Source organism: Halichoeres trimaculatus, unplaced genomic scaffold, assembly GCF_033239565.1.
Source record: "Halichoeres trimaculatus isolate MK-OKI-2021-1 unplaced genomic scaffold, fHalTri1.1 fHalTri1_scaffold_23, whole genome shotgun sequence".
Taxonomy (NCBI): domain Eukaryota; kingdom Metazoa; phylum Chordata; class Actinopteri; order Labriformes; family Labridae; genus Halichoeres; species Halichoeres trimaculatus.
The window spans coordinates 3,298,390-3,315,964 of record NW_027437201.1 but is presented as its reverse complement, the minus strand read 5'-3'; the positions used below and the strand labels follow the sequence as shown (position 1 = coordinate 3,315,964).

At 39.6% G+C, this 17,575-nt stretch overlaps 1 protein-coding gene across 2 annotated transcripts in view; it reads right to left on the bottom strand.

Annotated features, from left to right (window-relative positions):
• adkb (adenosine kinase b) overlaps positions 1-17,575 on the bottom strand; it is a 173,325-nt gene that overhangs the window by 11,799 nt on the left and 143,951 nt on the right. For both annotated transcript variants that reach the window (XM_074662948.1, XM_074662949.1), the window contains exons 8-9: positions 8,983-9,018; positions 2,720-2,834 (exon numbers count right to left, since the gene is read on the bottom strand). In XM_074662948.1, coding sequence (XP_074519049.1) covers positions 2,720-2,834; positions 8,983-9,018 — 151 coding nt within the window. The remainder of the gene's footprint in view (positions 1-2,719; positions 2,835-8,982; positions 9,019-17,575) is intronic.

Genomic DNA, 17,575 nt, shown 5'->3' with positions numbered 1-17,575 from the left:
CTGGCACACAGCTCACTGCTCTGAATAAAAGTTCTTTGTATTTGCATTGATCCAGCATATTGTAACATAACTGTATTTAAATGAAACAAAATCTATTTGACATGTAGAAATATATTACATTATCATATTATTGGCTTAAAGAGAACGTCATGTAAGATACTAGATTAGTGTGGATCTCCTGATGCCTCCAACAGCCACTCTCCTTTTAGCTCTGGTTTTGTTCCCCACCAGTGAACAAAGGAAGAAGAACTCTGAGCTTTTCGGCATCTGTACTTTGCTCAAGGGCACTGCCCAAGAATGAAATATCCATAGGAAGGAATCAGAATCAGTATCAGGAGTGACGACATACACACCTGATCAAAATTTCATACCAGGTGAAAAATTGCAAGAACTTACATTTTGCTCTGTTGGATCTTTAGAGCGTTTTAAAGAGAGCTCAGCTTTTAAAAGATAAAATCTGCTCTAAAATGTGAATTTAAGTCATTTCCTGTCAGGTCTTCTTTCTGTCATGACCTCCTGATGGTAAAGGCTAAAAGTCTTTCTCTCTCTGAACGTGGTCTGATTATTGAGCTGCATCAGCAAGGCCCCTCATAACACTCCATCACTGCTGAGGTTGGACGCAGAAAGACAGACATTTAAATTTCTTCAAAGATCCTGAGGGTTAGGGAACAAAAAGTCCAGAGGTAGACCCTAAACCAGTTCATAGGACGATCCTGGACCGAAATGAAGGCCTTTTCTGGAGTCGACTGCAGCCCAATAACCATCAGACGCCATCTGAGAGAGAAGAGCTTTAAGAACAAACGCCAACGCCACAAACTCTCCGTTTGGGCTTTTTCAGAGAGCAGCAAACATGGGACACTGAAAGGTGAAGAAAGTTTGATTCTCTGAGGAGAAAAACCTGAACCTTGACGTCCTGATGGCTTCAACGTTACTGACATGACCAGGAGATCCCACTGGAGATGTTTCCACGGCGGCACAGTGGAGGGGGCGCCATCATGATCTGGGCTTTTTCCTTCAATGGACCAATGGAGCTTCAGGTTGGTCAGGGGCGTCAAACGGCGGCTGGCTCTGTGGAGATGTTGCAGGGGGCCTCCTTCATGACTGAGGGCCCTGGTCTGTGTGGGAATGACTGGGTTTTTCAACAGGACAACGCTGCAGGTCACAATGGGCGCCTGACAAAGGACTTCTTCAGAGGAATCAGCTCACTCTTTGGACCATCCTGATGTTCCCCTGATCTAAATCACTCTGACATCACATCCAGACAGTGGATGATCCTCCATGAAGACATCTTCACCACTTGGAGCAACGTTCACACAGCCTCAAGGAAACACTTGCATCAGTTTCAGTTTTTTTTTTTTTCAAGCAACCATCTTAAACTTTTGATCAGCTGATGAACAGACTATTTACCTTTATTGTTGTTTTCAATAAACTGCTTACTTATTCACTCCCATTTCTTCTTTTTGAAACTCCTTTAAGCACCTTCTTAAGATCCAACAGTGCAAAATGTAAATTTGTGAAATTTTCCTATTACTCTTAAAATTTTAATTAGGTGTGTTTTGGGACACCTCTTGATTTGAACATATAGTTAGTTTATGTTTGCTACTGGGATGTAGAACCAGAACCACGCCTGATAAGATGCATTGAGAGCTCAAACCTGCTCAGTCACATCTTATATAGATTAGATTCATTCACTAGAACTGTCCCCTTTTTCACATCACTCAGCTGTAACACCCACCGTATAAACAAAGTATCTATTTCCTGCACTTTACTTGTGTAACTCCAGTAGTCTAATGCAAGTCTGTGCTGAAATGTGTATTTTACACATAACCTACCCCAGTGGAACAGAGAAAAGAGACTTGATTAATAATTGACTGTCTAATAATGCCATCAGTGACAAACTGAGCAGAGCTTCTTGCGGGCAGGATCACATTGAGGACACTGAATATAATGTGAAGTCAGTGTCCTGCAGTGCTAACAGTCCTGCTGTAGCTGTGCCTCTCTGCAGTCCCCAGTGATGAGTGATATGTTGGAGTCTTTACCTGAGGCCATCTCTCCTCTCACACGACGAGTCTGAACTGCAAGGGCACCGAGGAGAGACACCCTGTGGCTCTGACAAAGGCACCGGCTCCCAGCAGTAATCTGAAACTATGGTCTCTCCCCCACACCGCTTAAACCTGCAACCCCTGCTCAGTTATGATGACTCTGCCTTTTGATGTCCGGCTAACAAATATACCCTGAATCAAAGGAAATGGGATTGATTTGAGGGCTAGAAGTTGTCTCCTCGAGGTCACTCTGCCAGCATTTTGTAGGAGCAGAAAAAAGAGCAGGATGTAAGAGTTGAAGCATTAAAAATTGCTGAGGACTGGCCTGGAGTCTGTCCAAGACAAAGTTAGAAGTACTTCACAAATCAATGCCTGCTCTCTGCATCCCCCACACTTCTTTTATGCTCTGAAATGACAGAACGTAGTGCAAGCTTTCTTTTTTTTAACATCTGGTGTCAATATTGCAGGTTAACTTCAAAGAAATTACTGATAGCGTTTGCTTCTTTTCACTCAGTGATCTTCCATCTATTTAAGGCTGCACATTTTGAGATATGAGGTTTAAGTGAAGGGTAAAGATGCCCAAAAGAGGCCAAAGTTGAGACAGCCTTGAGTGGTATTTGAGAAGAAATATGTGCCAGATAAGAAGACACGAATGGAGAAGGAAAAAAGCGGCCTACCGACTGTTGCAACGGTGTCGTCCTTGCCCTGGGTGAAGACCACCACTCGCTGCCTCTTTGTGTTCTCCTTGGGGAGATTTTGGGTCCTCTTTGCAATCTCTGCAATGTCCTCTGTCTGTAAACACAGCAGAGCACCAGGTGAGTGTGTTAAAGTTAGAATGAAAGCATCATGAGGAGCACTTTTTGAGGAGTTAATCAAAGATCGTAAGTGTGACTGGGTAGGGGTCAGATTTTCCCGCCCTGCCAGACGGATCAAGCGATAATGAAACCACATGGAGCTATGAAACCGCTCAGAGAAAAGATCAATAGGAGCGCTCGATGATGTTTCCATGCGGCTACAGGAGAGCTGTAAAATATTAGGATGTCATATTCCCTAAGTGAGATGAAAATAAGCGTGTGAAGATATGCTGTTGTCAGATAAAGCTACTTCTCGGTGCGTGTACTGTATCAGTCTCTTCCTGAAACAGACCATCTCTCCTCAGCATCTGCACAGAATAGATATTCTCGCCTGGAGACGACAGAACTCTCCGGAGTGCTTGCCTTTGATCATGAGAGGGATAAAAAAACCCACACCTGTCAGTGCTACTTTATTATTAACTCATCATGATGTACTATGAGCAGGTGGAATGTCTTTATCGCCGCTCGCAGTGGGGTGGACTCTGCTTTTCTGTAATATAGCACACTGAGGTGCTAGCATTAAGGGTCGCCGGCGCCTCTAGCATCTATATCAAAGCTAGCACTTCAGCACCTTTAGGGTGAGCAAATACTGTGGTTATGGGAGTAATCAGAGAGATAGGCCCTGATACCACCAAGCCACACTGGCTCACTCAAACCAATGAGCTTTTACACCTCTAAATGCTTCCCAAATGTCCTTTAATCAGCCCTGAGAGGTCCGGAGAGGCCCTGGGCTGAGGAAAAATGGGTGTAACACTCTAAGTAAGTGCTAATGGAGAGGTTAATACAGAGGCTGTTAGCAGGCGATGGCAAAAAAAAGGCAATTTGTCACTGTGACTGGATGTAACCACAAGCACTCCTCCAGACACTGAATGCTAAACCACACGAGGCTTCGGCACATTGTCACCCTCTGGTTTTATGTTCGCTGACATAATAAAAGGCGCTCTACTCAGGTTTAGGAGCTAAAAGGCTCTAAGGGCCAGAGGTGGTAGGGTTAGCATCACGGCTGTTTAGCAGGGCAGGCTACACTCATATAAACACACGTTATAATCACACACTCATACAGATCCTACTGTTTGCATTGCAGGAACACTTACCTGACAGCATCATACAGCTGAGAGAAGGCGGCATGATAACAGGAGCGCAAAACATGAATAGACAAATAATACGGTCGATTTAGTTTACCGCTGAAAAAACTGCAATATTTACGATTGTGCGGCAATTGATCAGACATAAATCAACAAAGCGTGAAATGTAAAAGCTTTACGAGAGTGCTAAATTGTGTTTATGTGTTGAAGTCAGGGAGAAAGTGATTGTCTCCACTGCAGGCTGTTTGAGAAACACAGCCAGAGAACGATTCAATTAGAGCTGCCATGCAGATACTTCTCTGAGCATTTAAAGGAAACAGATCACAATCAGGCGACTCTGTTCCGATCTGTTGATTGCCTTTTTTTCAAGACCATGAGGTTTGTTTGTCTTGATTTTACACTGAAAAAGTGCTGCTGTTGTTTATGTTCGACAACTTTAATGTGAGGACTGAAACGTTTCAGGAAGTCTTTGCCAGGCAGCATTGAACACAACGTAAATCACAGCTTCCCTTAACAAGAGGCCAATGTGTACCTGAGCCCTTTTCACACTTGCACTTCTGTAAAATTCTAGAAAATTTCAGGACAACCTGCCTCCTTTAATTTTCTTAAGTGGCTTCCTGACACCTGTCCCTCACAGCAGGAAGTTCCCCCTGTCACACTGGTTTATGTCACTTCCAGGTGTGATTGAATGTTTTCAAAGAATAGAGAACTAGCTGGAGAGCAAGAAAAAAAGAAACACCATCCCTGCATTAATCAGTCTCATATTTTATCATATGCATCAACATTTGTTCCCTTTGACCTTTGCCCCACTCAGTCACTCATCAGCTCACTCTGACGTCTTCTGAAGGTGTCACTCTGCAGCTGGAAGGAAAAAGTTTGGGAGAACTCAAAATTGTTGGTTTGCATTCACACATGCACCCATTCCTGAAAAATTTCAGTTGTAGTACTGAGCATGTGTGAAAATAACTTTGTTTTTTATTGACAAGCATCATGCGTGTCACTGTGGTCTGATGTGTGTAAGTGAGGAAGCCATGAGGGCCTCTTATGACTGAACTCCGACCCCCTCAAATTTGTGACCTTATGATAACATACAGGGATGTCCTAATCAGGCTTTTTTGCCAATGAGTCCAGTAGTGTGTCCCAAAACGCATACTTCCATTCTCAAATACTCAAAATTTTGAGTATACTGCGTCAAAATGAAAAACAGTATGCATAGTATGTGAAAAATGAGTATGCAAAAGCACCCGGATGATGTACTCAAATTGGCCCGGATTTTGAGTATACAGCTGTGGACACTCAACGCACTCATTTCCTCCTCTGGCAGCAATGGCGGAAGAGAGCTGTGGCCATTCGCTCAGCACGGTAAAAATACAAATAAACAATACATACCAGGACATCTTCAGCCAGTAGGAGGAGGAGATGTTGTTGGCACCGATTACGGTGTAGCAAAGCGCGATAGAAATTCATTGTAATTGCAATGAAAGATCTTGATATTTTGATCGTGTTATTAGCTGTGTTTAATATACTACTGAAAAGGCTTTAAAAATTGGCAGGCAAATAGTGGCGGTATTTGGCGGAAATGTGCTGGAAGCCGGTCACAATTAGACGTAGAAGAAGAAGAAGAGGTCGACATCATGTCGTCATTTCCGGTAAGTACGGTGCTCGGCAGTATGCGATTTGAGACAGCACTACACCCTCAAAATTTGCACACTAAGCCAGTGAGTATGTAGTATGCTTAGGGCACTCAATTTGAAAATTTTGAGTACACAGTATGGAAGTATGCGATTTGAGACACACTACAAGTCATTTGATTCTGAGTATCTGCTGTTACCGAGTCTTGATACTTCTACTCTGATACATCACGCTCCCAGCTTTAAGCTCCTGCCATGTTCTGCTCTGCTATACAGCATTCAACCAATAGTGTCACTCCAGCAAAGTGATGTCATGCCCTGCTTTGTTCTGTGCAGAGTTGAGACAGTCTGACTCTGTACCACATCACAATAGTAGCAAATACTACCAATACCACTAATATGAAAATGAGGTACAGTGCAAACTGTGCAAGGTTAGACTAGCTAGCATATCTCAAGTCAACAAAAACTGTGCACAGCTATGTGGAAGCGGAAAGTGCAGTGCTGTCCACAGATCAACCGTCAATGGTCGGCTTAGCCACCCAAGAAGTAAGTTTGATGATCAACGTGCAGAGCATGATATAACAGCCCTCTCCAACTTTGTCAAAGTGTGATATTGGCAGGTACGCGTGAGCAGTGGCGGCTTGCAGACGATCTTCGAATAACTTTCACATAACTATGAGGGAATATCAAATTGCTCTTTTGCTTGAAATGCCCATCCCTACTTCTGTCACTCTAATGACGTTATTCCTCTCTCCTACAGAGCCCATGATAAAAACACGCAAATGGTTTATTTGGCATATTGGGCAATGACGTAATTTGACGACTTCTGGGGCAGCCAATAGCAACTTTCCTTACTTAGGAGTTGGCAGAACTGTTTCATTTTCCTAACGCGTGTCACATCAGGGGCTCTGTTCATTTGACACAGTGTAGGAGATAGAATAGAATAGAATAGAATAGAATAGAATAGATTTAGAATTTATCAATTAATAATGATAAATTATAAAAAATAAATATTAATTAATTAAATTAATATTAACAATAAATATCAATAAATTAATTATTTATGGATAGAATTCTATTGTTTTGTATTGTATAGTATTGTATTGTATAATATAATATAATATAATATAATATAATATAATATAATATAATATAATATAATATAATATAATATAATATAATATAATATAATATAATATAATATAATATAATATAATATAATATAATGGAATGGAATGGAATGGAATGGAATGGAATGGAATGGAATGGAATGGAATAGAATAGAATAGAATAGAATAGAATAGAATATTATTTAATTGATCCACCATGGGGTACATTTTTTGTAATTGCTATTCTTCTGTAATAGATGCAAAGCAAGTTTTGAACAGACTTGTATGGTGGCTGGTGGGTGTCGGATGCTTTGCAAAAGCCACAACACAAATGTAAGAGCAAAAACATGAATGCAAAAAGCTACAACACAAATACAAAAACGAAACAACAGAAATTAAAAGAGGTTAGTGATCCCAACGAACACAGAAAAGTTGGGGAAGTAAGAAAACGATTTTCTGTTTTAACTTAATCTATGATAAATAAAGCTTCGCAGAGGTCTCACCTTTTAATCCTTCATAGTATTTTTATTTCTTTATTTACTGTAGAAATGCATCACCTTATATTTAGCTGTATGAATCAATAACATTAGCATTGAAGCTATATTTATCATAGCTTAAGGTAAAAAAAAGAGAAAACAATCATTTACTTAATTTCAAAACTTTTCTGTGTCCATAACTGTGCTCGTAACTTCCAATGTGGTTGCACTTTTGTTGTGTTGTGGCTTTTCCATTTGTGTTTTTGCAAATCGGCTGACACCTACCAGCCACTGCAGACTTGGCAACATATAAAGCATAGCATCCATGCTGAGTCTTTTAATAGAAGTGTGTTTTACATGAATGAGAAGCTGTTTTTTTTTCTCAGAAGTATCATTTCACTGGCACAATGCAGCTTTTGTTTCCTGCTTTCATTACATTTCATTAAGCTACAACCGCCCCTTGAAATGTGTTGATGTGTACATTTTTATTTTGAATAGCTGTCAATACAGTATACAAGTGATGCGCATACGAGGACTCTGTCATAAGAAGGAGTCAAGGCCTGTGTCAGAGGATAAAAACATGAAGCATGTGGTAATGCAGTGAGCAGAGTACACACCGCTGATGGTATCTGAGAAATCACATGCATTCCATGCAATTTTGCAGAGTGTTCTGGCAAATCAGGTTGACACGGAAAATGTCAAAGAATTGTAACTACTAGAGGAGTCTACACTTTGCCCTTTGTGGGTTTTTTTTCATAAGAGCCCCCCCTCCTCTCCACACACTCACACACACACACACACACTCACTCACACACACACTATAACCCTCCCTTCTTCTTCTTCTTCTTCCTGCCTTCATCCCTTCTCCTCTCTTAAACCTGTCACTGCCGTCAGGATTGCATTTCTATTCCAGTCACGTTGATCACACCGTTAGTGATTCTGGATGACAATTATTCACACAGTGCAGAGCCACATTCAAGGCAGCTCTACCTTTTTTGAAAGAGAGTAGGCACTTAAAATACCTGAGCCCATTTCAAACACACACACACACACACACACACACACACACACACACACACACACACACACACACACACACACACACACACACACACACACACACACACACACACACACACACACACACACACACACACACACTCACTCACGCTCACATAGCTGCTATTTGTGTTTTTGATTTTAAAAACCTGTGTGAGGAATATGCAAAATACAAGACATTTTTGACCACTGGAGCTTTGGTTTTACACAGAAGAGGCTTTAAACCAGACTGTACGTTCTGTGGGGTAAAAAGCACTGTAATTTCATTTACATAATCTGAACCACAGGTGGATATAATTTGTGTGATAAAAGACTACAGTGTGTTCCCAGTGTGCTGTAATGCTGTAGCAGTGAAGGGAGAAAATACAGTATGATCCCTGAGTGCAATGAAGATAATGAGGAGGCTTTTTAACCAGGCAACCTGATGAGCCCCGAGCCTGCAGAGAAAGGCTTGAAACCATGCCCAAGTTCTCAGCTTCCCAAGAGGCTTTTCAAAATTCAATAAATAACATCTGTAGGCGATGTTGGGTGCAGACCTAGCAGAGTGCGTCATAACAGAGAGAGCTGGCTGAACAAAGAAACCATGACGACTGCCAGGTTTCCATAGCAACTGCTGCAAGGCCTGGAGAGTATAATAGCACATCAATCACTGTCCAAAAAGAACTTCATTATCAGCAAAAATAAACCTTTAGGATCTGTTTAGTGTGCAATCGCTGGTCAACTCACCTCAAAGCCCAGCACTTTGGCAAATGTGGCCGCCTCCTGGAAGACAAAACACACACACACACACACACATAAATGAGCAGTTAATTAAAGAGTCGCAAACAGAGCAGAGTGTCACGCACCAGACGTGAGGTAAAGACATCTCGCTTTCCTCCTCCTCACATGTGCGTCCGTGTCACGTGAGAAGAAGTAACCTGAGTTAGTGTTCCTCTGCCAGCTCCTGATTTAATAGACATGCAGCCCACCCATTTAATCTATTGCCCCACTTCATCTCGTCTTACCACAGCAGCATGAGATAACACCACGTCAGCCTGCAGCCATGAAACTACCACTGAAACCATGAATATCTGCTGGTATGTGGGAATCCCCGGCTCTGCAGGCATTCAACACCCACTGTATGTTTCTTTAGTCCCTGAACAGGTGCACTTTAAAAGCCCACACCAGGGTTTGTGCACTTTGTCACAGCCAGCCTGAAAGAAGAGTAAACTTCACACTGATGCTTCACTTTTTCAAACATGCTGAAGTTTGAGAAATAAACATAAAAAAAACCCAAATCAAACCTTTGCTTATTACACATTTATAAATATGTAATAAGCAAAGGTTGGATGTTTTTTGTTATGCAAATACCCTTTGGTTTACATTTATAATAAGAAAATACACAAAAGTGCTGCAACACTCTTAAACACCCTTCAGTGTTATAACATAAAATGTTCTCAAACTTTTTACCCAAACACACCACCAGTTCTGCATTTTTCAGTTAGATCCAAAAAAGTCTGTATATAAAAGTACAAACAGTTATGTACCATCAGTGTCAACTTCACCAAACATCAACGTTTTAACTAGCTCACTTTATGCACGCTGGCTTTATGCAATCATTGGCTCATTCTCCCTTTAGGTTTTATAAAACAAGCATTAAAATGTATTCTGATTGTAGGCTCTATGTTTTCTTTGCTTTCGCCTCACGCAATTCTAAATAACACAAAACAGATTCCTAAACACAAAGGTGTATGCATTATGTATGAAAGACAGTTTATGGCGGGATAGAATAAGAAGATAGGAATGTACAGAATAAATGTGGTTTATAGAACTCAGGTGTTTCTTAATGTTGTACCCTAGTATAATAATGTCTGCACAACAGCGACAAAATAAAGAAAATGTCAGGCTGACGAATGATTTGCTTGTTTCAAAATTAATTGATTAATCGCTGAATTAAAAAGTGCAATTAATCTTATATATGTGACTATGGACAGTTATTTGTATGAATCTTGAATAACCAAAGTAAAAACTGAACATTTAAAATTTCTACTAATTTGCATTTCAAAACAAATTTTAAGTCCACTTTAACAATGTAAACAACATCCTATCAGTGTTTTGATTTGGTGATTAGATGAATGTGGTGTGATTATTAACAATTGATCGCAATAATCATGAATAATCAAAGTAAAAATTGCATATCTTAAAAATTCTATTTATTTCTATTTAAAGATAAATTTTAAGTCCATATGAACAATGTGAACCACTTCTTATCTCTGGCTTGATTTGGTAATCTAATTAATGTGACGTGACAATTAATTGCTTTAATCCCATTGATCACAATTATTGCATTAATTGACTTAATCATGACTTATCAATTTTAAACTTGCACATTGAAAATAAAATATTTTCATTATGAGACAAAGTTTTAGTCAAGTTTAGTTAACAATATGAACCACTTCTTGTAAGTGTCTTGATTTGGTTATAAAATGAAGGTGATGAATGTGGTGCAGCTATGAATGATTAATCGCGTTAATTGCATTAATAAGGAGTAATCACATCTAAATATGCACAGTTAAAAACTCTATCAATTTGCGTTTTAAATCAAAATTTAAGTCCACACTAACTGTCTAAACATCTTCTTGTCAGTGTCCTGATTTGGTTATAAAATGATGATGATTGAAAACCTTTGTGTGTTCTGCACTTAGGAAACTTTTTAAAATAAATGCTCCACCGAACATCAGTGAACTCTAAAACCATTAATTACATGTGATAGTCAGCTTTATAGTGTATTATCCTCAGGCCTGTAGTTAATCATGCTCTCTGACATGGTGCTCTGATGTGTTTTGTAATGTGGCTAACTGCTAACATCCTCTGATTAGCTGCGCCTGTATGCTTAGCTCATAGGAGGCAGCTGAAACATGCACTTGAGGATTTTTTTCATTGTGTTTGACACAAAGAGCAGATTACATTTGACCTGTAAAGTGAGCTGTGGTGATGTGACAATCATAGGGACAGGGGTATTGCAGCTCAACTACAGTATGCAGAAAAGGACAAAATAACACACTTAAAAAAAAAAATTAAACCATTAATTTGGCACCTTACAAGAAATGAACTCATTATTGTTGACAGCTCTAACTTTTTTTTCTTTTTTTTCTTTTTAACCAAGAACTTTTTTATAAACTATAAACTGTTTTTTTTTCTTTTTTCTTTCTTTCTTTTTTTTTTTTTTTTAAATCTAGAGCTGCTAAACTAAAGTATTCATCAGGAGTGGTTTGGTATCTCAATCTCAATCCAATTACAATTCTATTAAATTTTCCTCTCCCTGCTAAGTTGTTATATCATTTGGTGGTAAAGTAGTGCCAACATCTCAAACCCATGTTCCACTGCTCAGCATTTCATTCCACTGCATTAATATCAAGGATTAACCAGATTACGCAACTCCAAAGTTACAGACATCAAAAGTCTTCCGTTTCAGTTTTATGGTGTATTAGTATGAATGGAAATCAATGGCTGTCTTCAAAACTTCCTTTTCACTGCACACTCTCTGAAAACTCCCCCCTGACACTTCAGTGTATTGTGGTTTAAAGGGTTGAAACTAAAAACTCTGGAAAGCTCTGCTTTGTGTCTGGGGGGATATTAATGGAAATCAATGGGAAAGATATGCAAAAAAAAAAGAGCTAATGTTTTGTAATAAAGCTAGAATTTAAAGGCCAAAGCTTCCTACACTGCTGCTGTGATGCTCTAACTGGTGACAGAAGCTGTTGCTCATCAGTTCAGAACGATGCCACAAATCATGACAGACAAGCTCGCGCACTAAATTCACTTTTGACCCCAGTCGGGGCAATAAGTTGATGCTATGATTCTAAATAATCCAATTATGTGCAGGACGGGGGCTGGTGTTTGCCTGACCTTGGGGAGAGGTTGACAACCTGGTCCTCAAACAGAAGGGGAGGAGATGACATGGAACAATAAGGTTACAGGTCCCTGGAGGAAAGCCTCATGGCTCTCTGCCTTGAATCAACATCATGCTGCCAGCAATATGTCAATTCATCACCCCCAACACACACAGGGGTGGAGAGGCTAGTCAATTAGCCTGTGTAGCTGAGAAGCAGTTTTATAACGAGTAAAGGTGAGTCCTCGTCTTTTTTCCCTCCTCTCTTTGCTGTTTCAATCCATCCAGGGCGTAGGTCTCACATTTGTTTTCATTTATTTACAACCACATATTGACTTTTCTCCTCAGGAACGTTCCATCACCGACCAGCGTGAGGCATCTTGCAGGAGACGCGAGCAGCTTGGAAAACGTCTTGTCAAAACAGTGATATTTCATCTCAAAGCGTTTCAGAGAGACACACGAATAAAGGCTGGAATAACAATGGTGCTGTTGAGCGGCACATGCCTCTTCTTTTTTTTTTTTTTTTTTCTTTTTCACCCTCCGTCTCTCTCTAGTTAGCAGCTCTAATATTTGTGAGAAAAGCCTTTCGAGAGAGCGTGGGCGTCAGAAGAAAAGATAATTGAAGCAATGTCTATGAGCCACATGTGTACGGTGTAATCCCTTTCAGGAATTTATTAATTTCTATGAGCTGTTATGAATGCCAACATCAAAAATATTTGGTAGCATAAGCTCAGCTCAACCTAATATATTGGTATGATAAATACTGCATGGTGGTAAATACGCAATTACCGGGACTACACAGGCAAGCCAATAAAACTGAAATGATAGGCAATAAGAGCCACAATTCCATAAGAGGCTTACAGCATTAATATTCAAGAATTTGATGTTTGAGGCTGTGTATGTTTCACATTTGACGTGTGCTGTTTTGGTATGTAGCGGAAGACGCTTTTCTCCAAATGACGGCCCATGTGCTTCTACAGCTGTCGCAACAATGACAAGTGCTTCGAGTGACATCTGGGCAAAATCCTCTCGCGCTCAAAAAAGCATCTCGTTTGTTCGGAGATTGCAGTGATTGCATGCTCGCCTTTGATGATCCGCTCCGTGAGAGAGAGATAGAGAGAAGGAGGACTGTTGCAGATTTTTTTTTTTTTTTTTTTTTTTTTTTGAGGGGGGCCCGTAAGTTCTCCTCCTCCTCCTCCTCTTCCTCGGGCAAACAAGGTAAAAGATAACAAGGCGGGCTGAGAGCATGAGCCCTCTGCAGCCATAGTTAGTATAAAGCTATCAGAATGTGTGAGATGTTGCTGCTGTCAGAGGCTTAAACAGTCAAAGGGATATTTTTAGAGAGCTTAAGCTAATAATCCATAGCCCAGTCAGGGGGGCGGGAGTCTACAATATCTTGCCAAGCAAAATGAAAGAGGAAATACACACTTCATGCAAAGGGCAGTTTTCAAAGCCTCACACTTTGTTTTCCCTGACATTGTATGTGAAGGAGAGCATCGCAGGCCATCAGTTAGAAACAGCATGCACAGCCACAGGATGTGGGTACACTCTGCGATGCTTTCGAAACTTTCTTTTATCTCTTTCAATGACGCTAAAACATGCCATCACTCTTCATCTTGTACGTTATCCTAAACAAAGGGGTTAAAACAGAAACTGTGTTCTCGCAGTTTATTTTGCTGACGACTTGAAGCGTGGGCACTTCTGAGATTCGGACAAAAGAGAAAAAAGCGGATTAATCAGAATAAACAATGACAAGCTGTGCTGGAATTCAACTCTGATCATCAGAAAACAAATAGAAAAACACTGTGTACAAACTTAAAGAGGGGGTTTTATGCTTTTCTATATCCTAAAAATGGATGTAGAGTAACAATGCTGGATGTTCATGATGAAAGTGTGCAAACTGTCAAACCAGGACACATTCATAAAGTGATGACATCATCACATGAGGGTCTCATGACTGGCTTATGCCATATTGAAGGCCTCAAACACCAAGATCTGCCCATAGCTCTGCCCCTGACAGGCCTCCCGAAGACTGGCCAATCAAAGCAAAGGGGGTTTCTGTAGTGGAAAGCCTTAAAGAGACAGCACCTAATTAGAAAAGTACATTTAAAATCATGTTTTATTTCTAGATTGTTTTCAATAATACCTTTAAAGGTAGAGTCTGCAAGATTTTCCTAGAAAATAAAATGTCAACTTTTACAGGAATAATCCTGCTCCTTCACGTCCAGGCCTTCATACATGTGTGTCAGTGTCTGTGTCTGCATCAACCCCCTCCTCTGCCTGTATGTTGATGTTTTGGTTGTATCTGGGTGGACAGTGGATGTGGCTAACTCAGCCAACGAAAGCGTGCCCAGTGCGCAAGTAACTTTACGTGTCGATTAACAAGAGTGGAAGAAGCTAATCAGAGTAGCTACATTAGTGGACGTAGCACTAAGAAGGAAAAGAACCAAAGTGAAACGAAACTCCAAACAGATAAAGCTTTTTCCTAACCAAGGGTGAAGCTTGGCTCCACTTTCACTCACTTTCAGGAAACCTTGAGAGCAGCACAGGACAAAGAGTGATGCAAGTTAGCTTTCTGCTAACCAGGTCTGTGTGAAATACCCATGATTAGCTTGTGCTAACATGCAAGGTCAAATGCATTGCTCTAGAGTCTCTCCCACATAGAAACACGATGCTACAGGTGGTTGCTGAGCTAGTAAGTATGTTCACATAGCTGCGAATGAAGGAAGTGGGTGTGTGCTGCTGCTGGCACTGAGCCAAGAAGGAGGAGCCCAGTTTGAAAGTTGTGTTTACTAAAAAGTAACAAAAACTCTGCAGACCCTACCTTATTATTCAACTGATTCACCTTTTCAGCTGAGTTATGGTTTTTGATTTACATTCATCGCATTTTATTTTGTTTTGTTCTATTTTGGATAATGTCCGGTTTATTCTTCTCATCTCTGATAGTGTAGGATTATCTTTTATAGTTTTTTTTTTTTTCTCATAAACATTTTTTATTAATTTAAATGTTTTTTTGTGTGTGTTTTAGTGTATTTCCACACAAGTGTTACTTGATAATACCTATTTTTAGCCATAACCTACAGTTTATTGGTGTTTTATTGTCCTTTCTTGAGTTGTAACATATTTACACTCCCTCTGGTGTTTCCTCAAAGAGATTACCAGAAAGTGTTTCCTCTTTTCAATATTTTGTTTTTTTTAATCAAGTCTTTCATAAACACAGGTTTTTCACCTTGTGTTGTGGTAACTGTTTCCCGTCTTTGTAAAGCACTTTGTGATGTGTAATGTAATAAGTCTGGTTGATTTATCCAAACTTGTGTTTTTATGACTCTTCACTGATCCTCATGAAAAGAAACTGACACAAACTCTCAGATAACCCAAACTGCCCTCTTTAAAAAACAATATATTGGTTAAAACACGTTTAAAAGCTTCTGTCTGATATGACTGTAACACAGCATCACACTAAAGTAAACTTGCTCTGCGTACATTTCTATTGCATCTCAGATTTTTCCATGGGCTAAATCTTTTTTTGGGTATCTGCACTTTCCACAGGTTAGATAAGCAAACACAAAAGCAGGAATCATATAACTGGAGGTTATTGGCTCTCATCATTAATTACTCCGAGAATGAAACCGAAGCGAGCATTGAGTTTTCCTCCTCAGTGTAACAAGTTGTCGAGCATATGTCACAGCAGGAGTGAGACCACGAAAAATCCAATTTCAGTGTTTCCCAAGAATCTAAATCAAAGAGCAAACCTCGGTGCTGAGGTTAATAAAAGTTGATAAGCTGAAAAGCATAACTCCCTAAGGCCATTCAGAAAATAGGCATTTGCTTGACCGTGTTAGCCTAAGCTGATGCTGAGGCAGAAATTGAATTGTATTTGACATTGTGTGTGAGTGTGTGAGTGTGTGGGGAGGCGGGATACGGAGGAGGGTAAAGCCTTGACAAGTTATTTACAACAACACCTTTGTTGTCTTCTTCCTTACACAGCATTTACAGAACGAGGGATTACGATGACTACAGGCTGTGTAATGGAAGACTTACTACCACAGTCCTACAATCTACCTGAAGAATAAAAAGTTGGGAGATATGTGGATAAGTTTGTATTCACTGTCTTCAACTGTAGCCAACCACAGTGGCTACCAAGCTAGCTAGCTAAACCAGAAAAATGAAGTGGGAAACCAAAACAGTCTGCTAACTAACTAGAGTGTTTTAATACTGTTTGTATTTACTCATTTTCCTCATTCCTCTTAAAGCTCCTGTGAGTAATTTGTGCCCTGTCATCAAACAGACTCGAATTAAAACCAAGGCTTCCACACAGCTTGTAAAAGCAAACAAGACCATCAGCAACAACACTGATATCTCTCTATAACGCCACAAAAAGCTTGTTTAAAAAGTTAGTTTACATTATTTACAGCAAGGAATATTAGCTTGTGATATTATTGAAAAGGAAGCAGAAGATTTTTTTTTTCAGAAAACATGACTTACACATACACAGGAGAAGATATAACTTTGTCCACAGGGGGCGCCAAAATTGACCTAAATTTCCTCACAGGAGCTTTAACTAAACTAACCTCAAAGAGAGTTCTAGACTCAAGCTTAGAGCTTAATAAAGCCTGTGAGTGTTGGACGGTGTTAAATGAACAAAGATACAGCAAAAGACTACTCACACACCAGATTCCTATTCAATACATTCAACATGGTACACATCTCCCAATGAACCAAAAATGAAATTAAAAAATAGCTAGCTTAATGCTAACATATGTTGGAAACTGCATTGATATGCTAGTGGTTAGCATACATCTGTATAACTTTGGTTTTACAACAGAATTTCAACTTTCATCACAGAAACATATCACAATTACTTTCTGTTAACAATACTGAAAACTCTAAATGTAAAAACACTCACAGGCAAGAAAAAAGAAAAGGTGCATGCTCACGGCTGACTACAGAGTAACTATGACAAGCTCAAAGTTCTAAGCAACTCAAAGCATTGCTATAACCACTTTGAGACACTAGTTGGCCTATTTCAGTCAATGAAATATAGTAAAACAGTACATCATCATGTGACGTGCGCTTAGGGATGGGTACCTTTCACCTATGAAATGATGACCGGTACCTGGTAATCGGTACCAGGTACTCTACAGTACCAATTTTCGGTACTCTCTTGTGCTTATTTGGTAAAAAATATCCATTTGTTTAATTATATATATATATATATATATATATATATATATATATATATATATATATATATATATATATATATATATATATATATATATATATATTTATTTTATTTGACAAATTTATCTTTTAATACATATCCTTGTAATGCTGTGTTCATGTCCAGCATGGAAAATCACCTACTCTTCCACTCCCTCACAGTCACAAGGATGCATTTAGGTACCTAAACATGGTACCTTTTGATTTTTCCTGAATCGGCCCCCG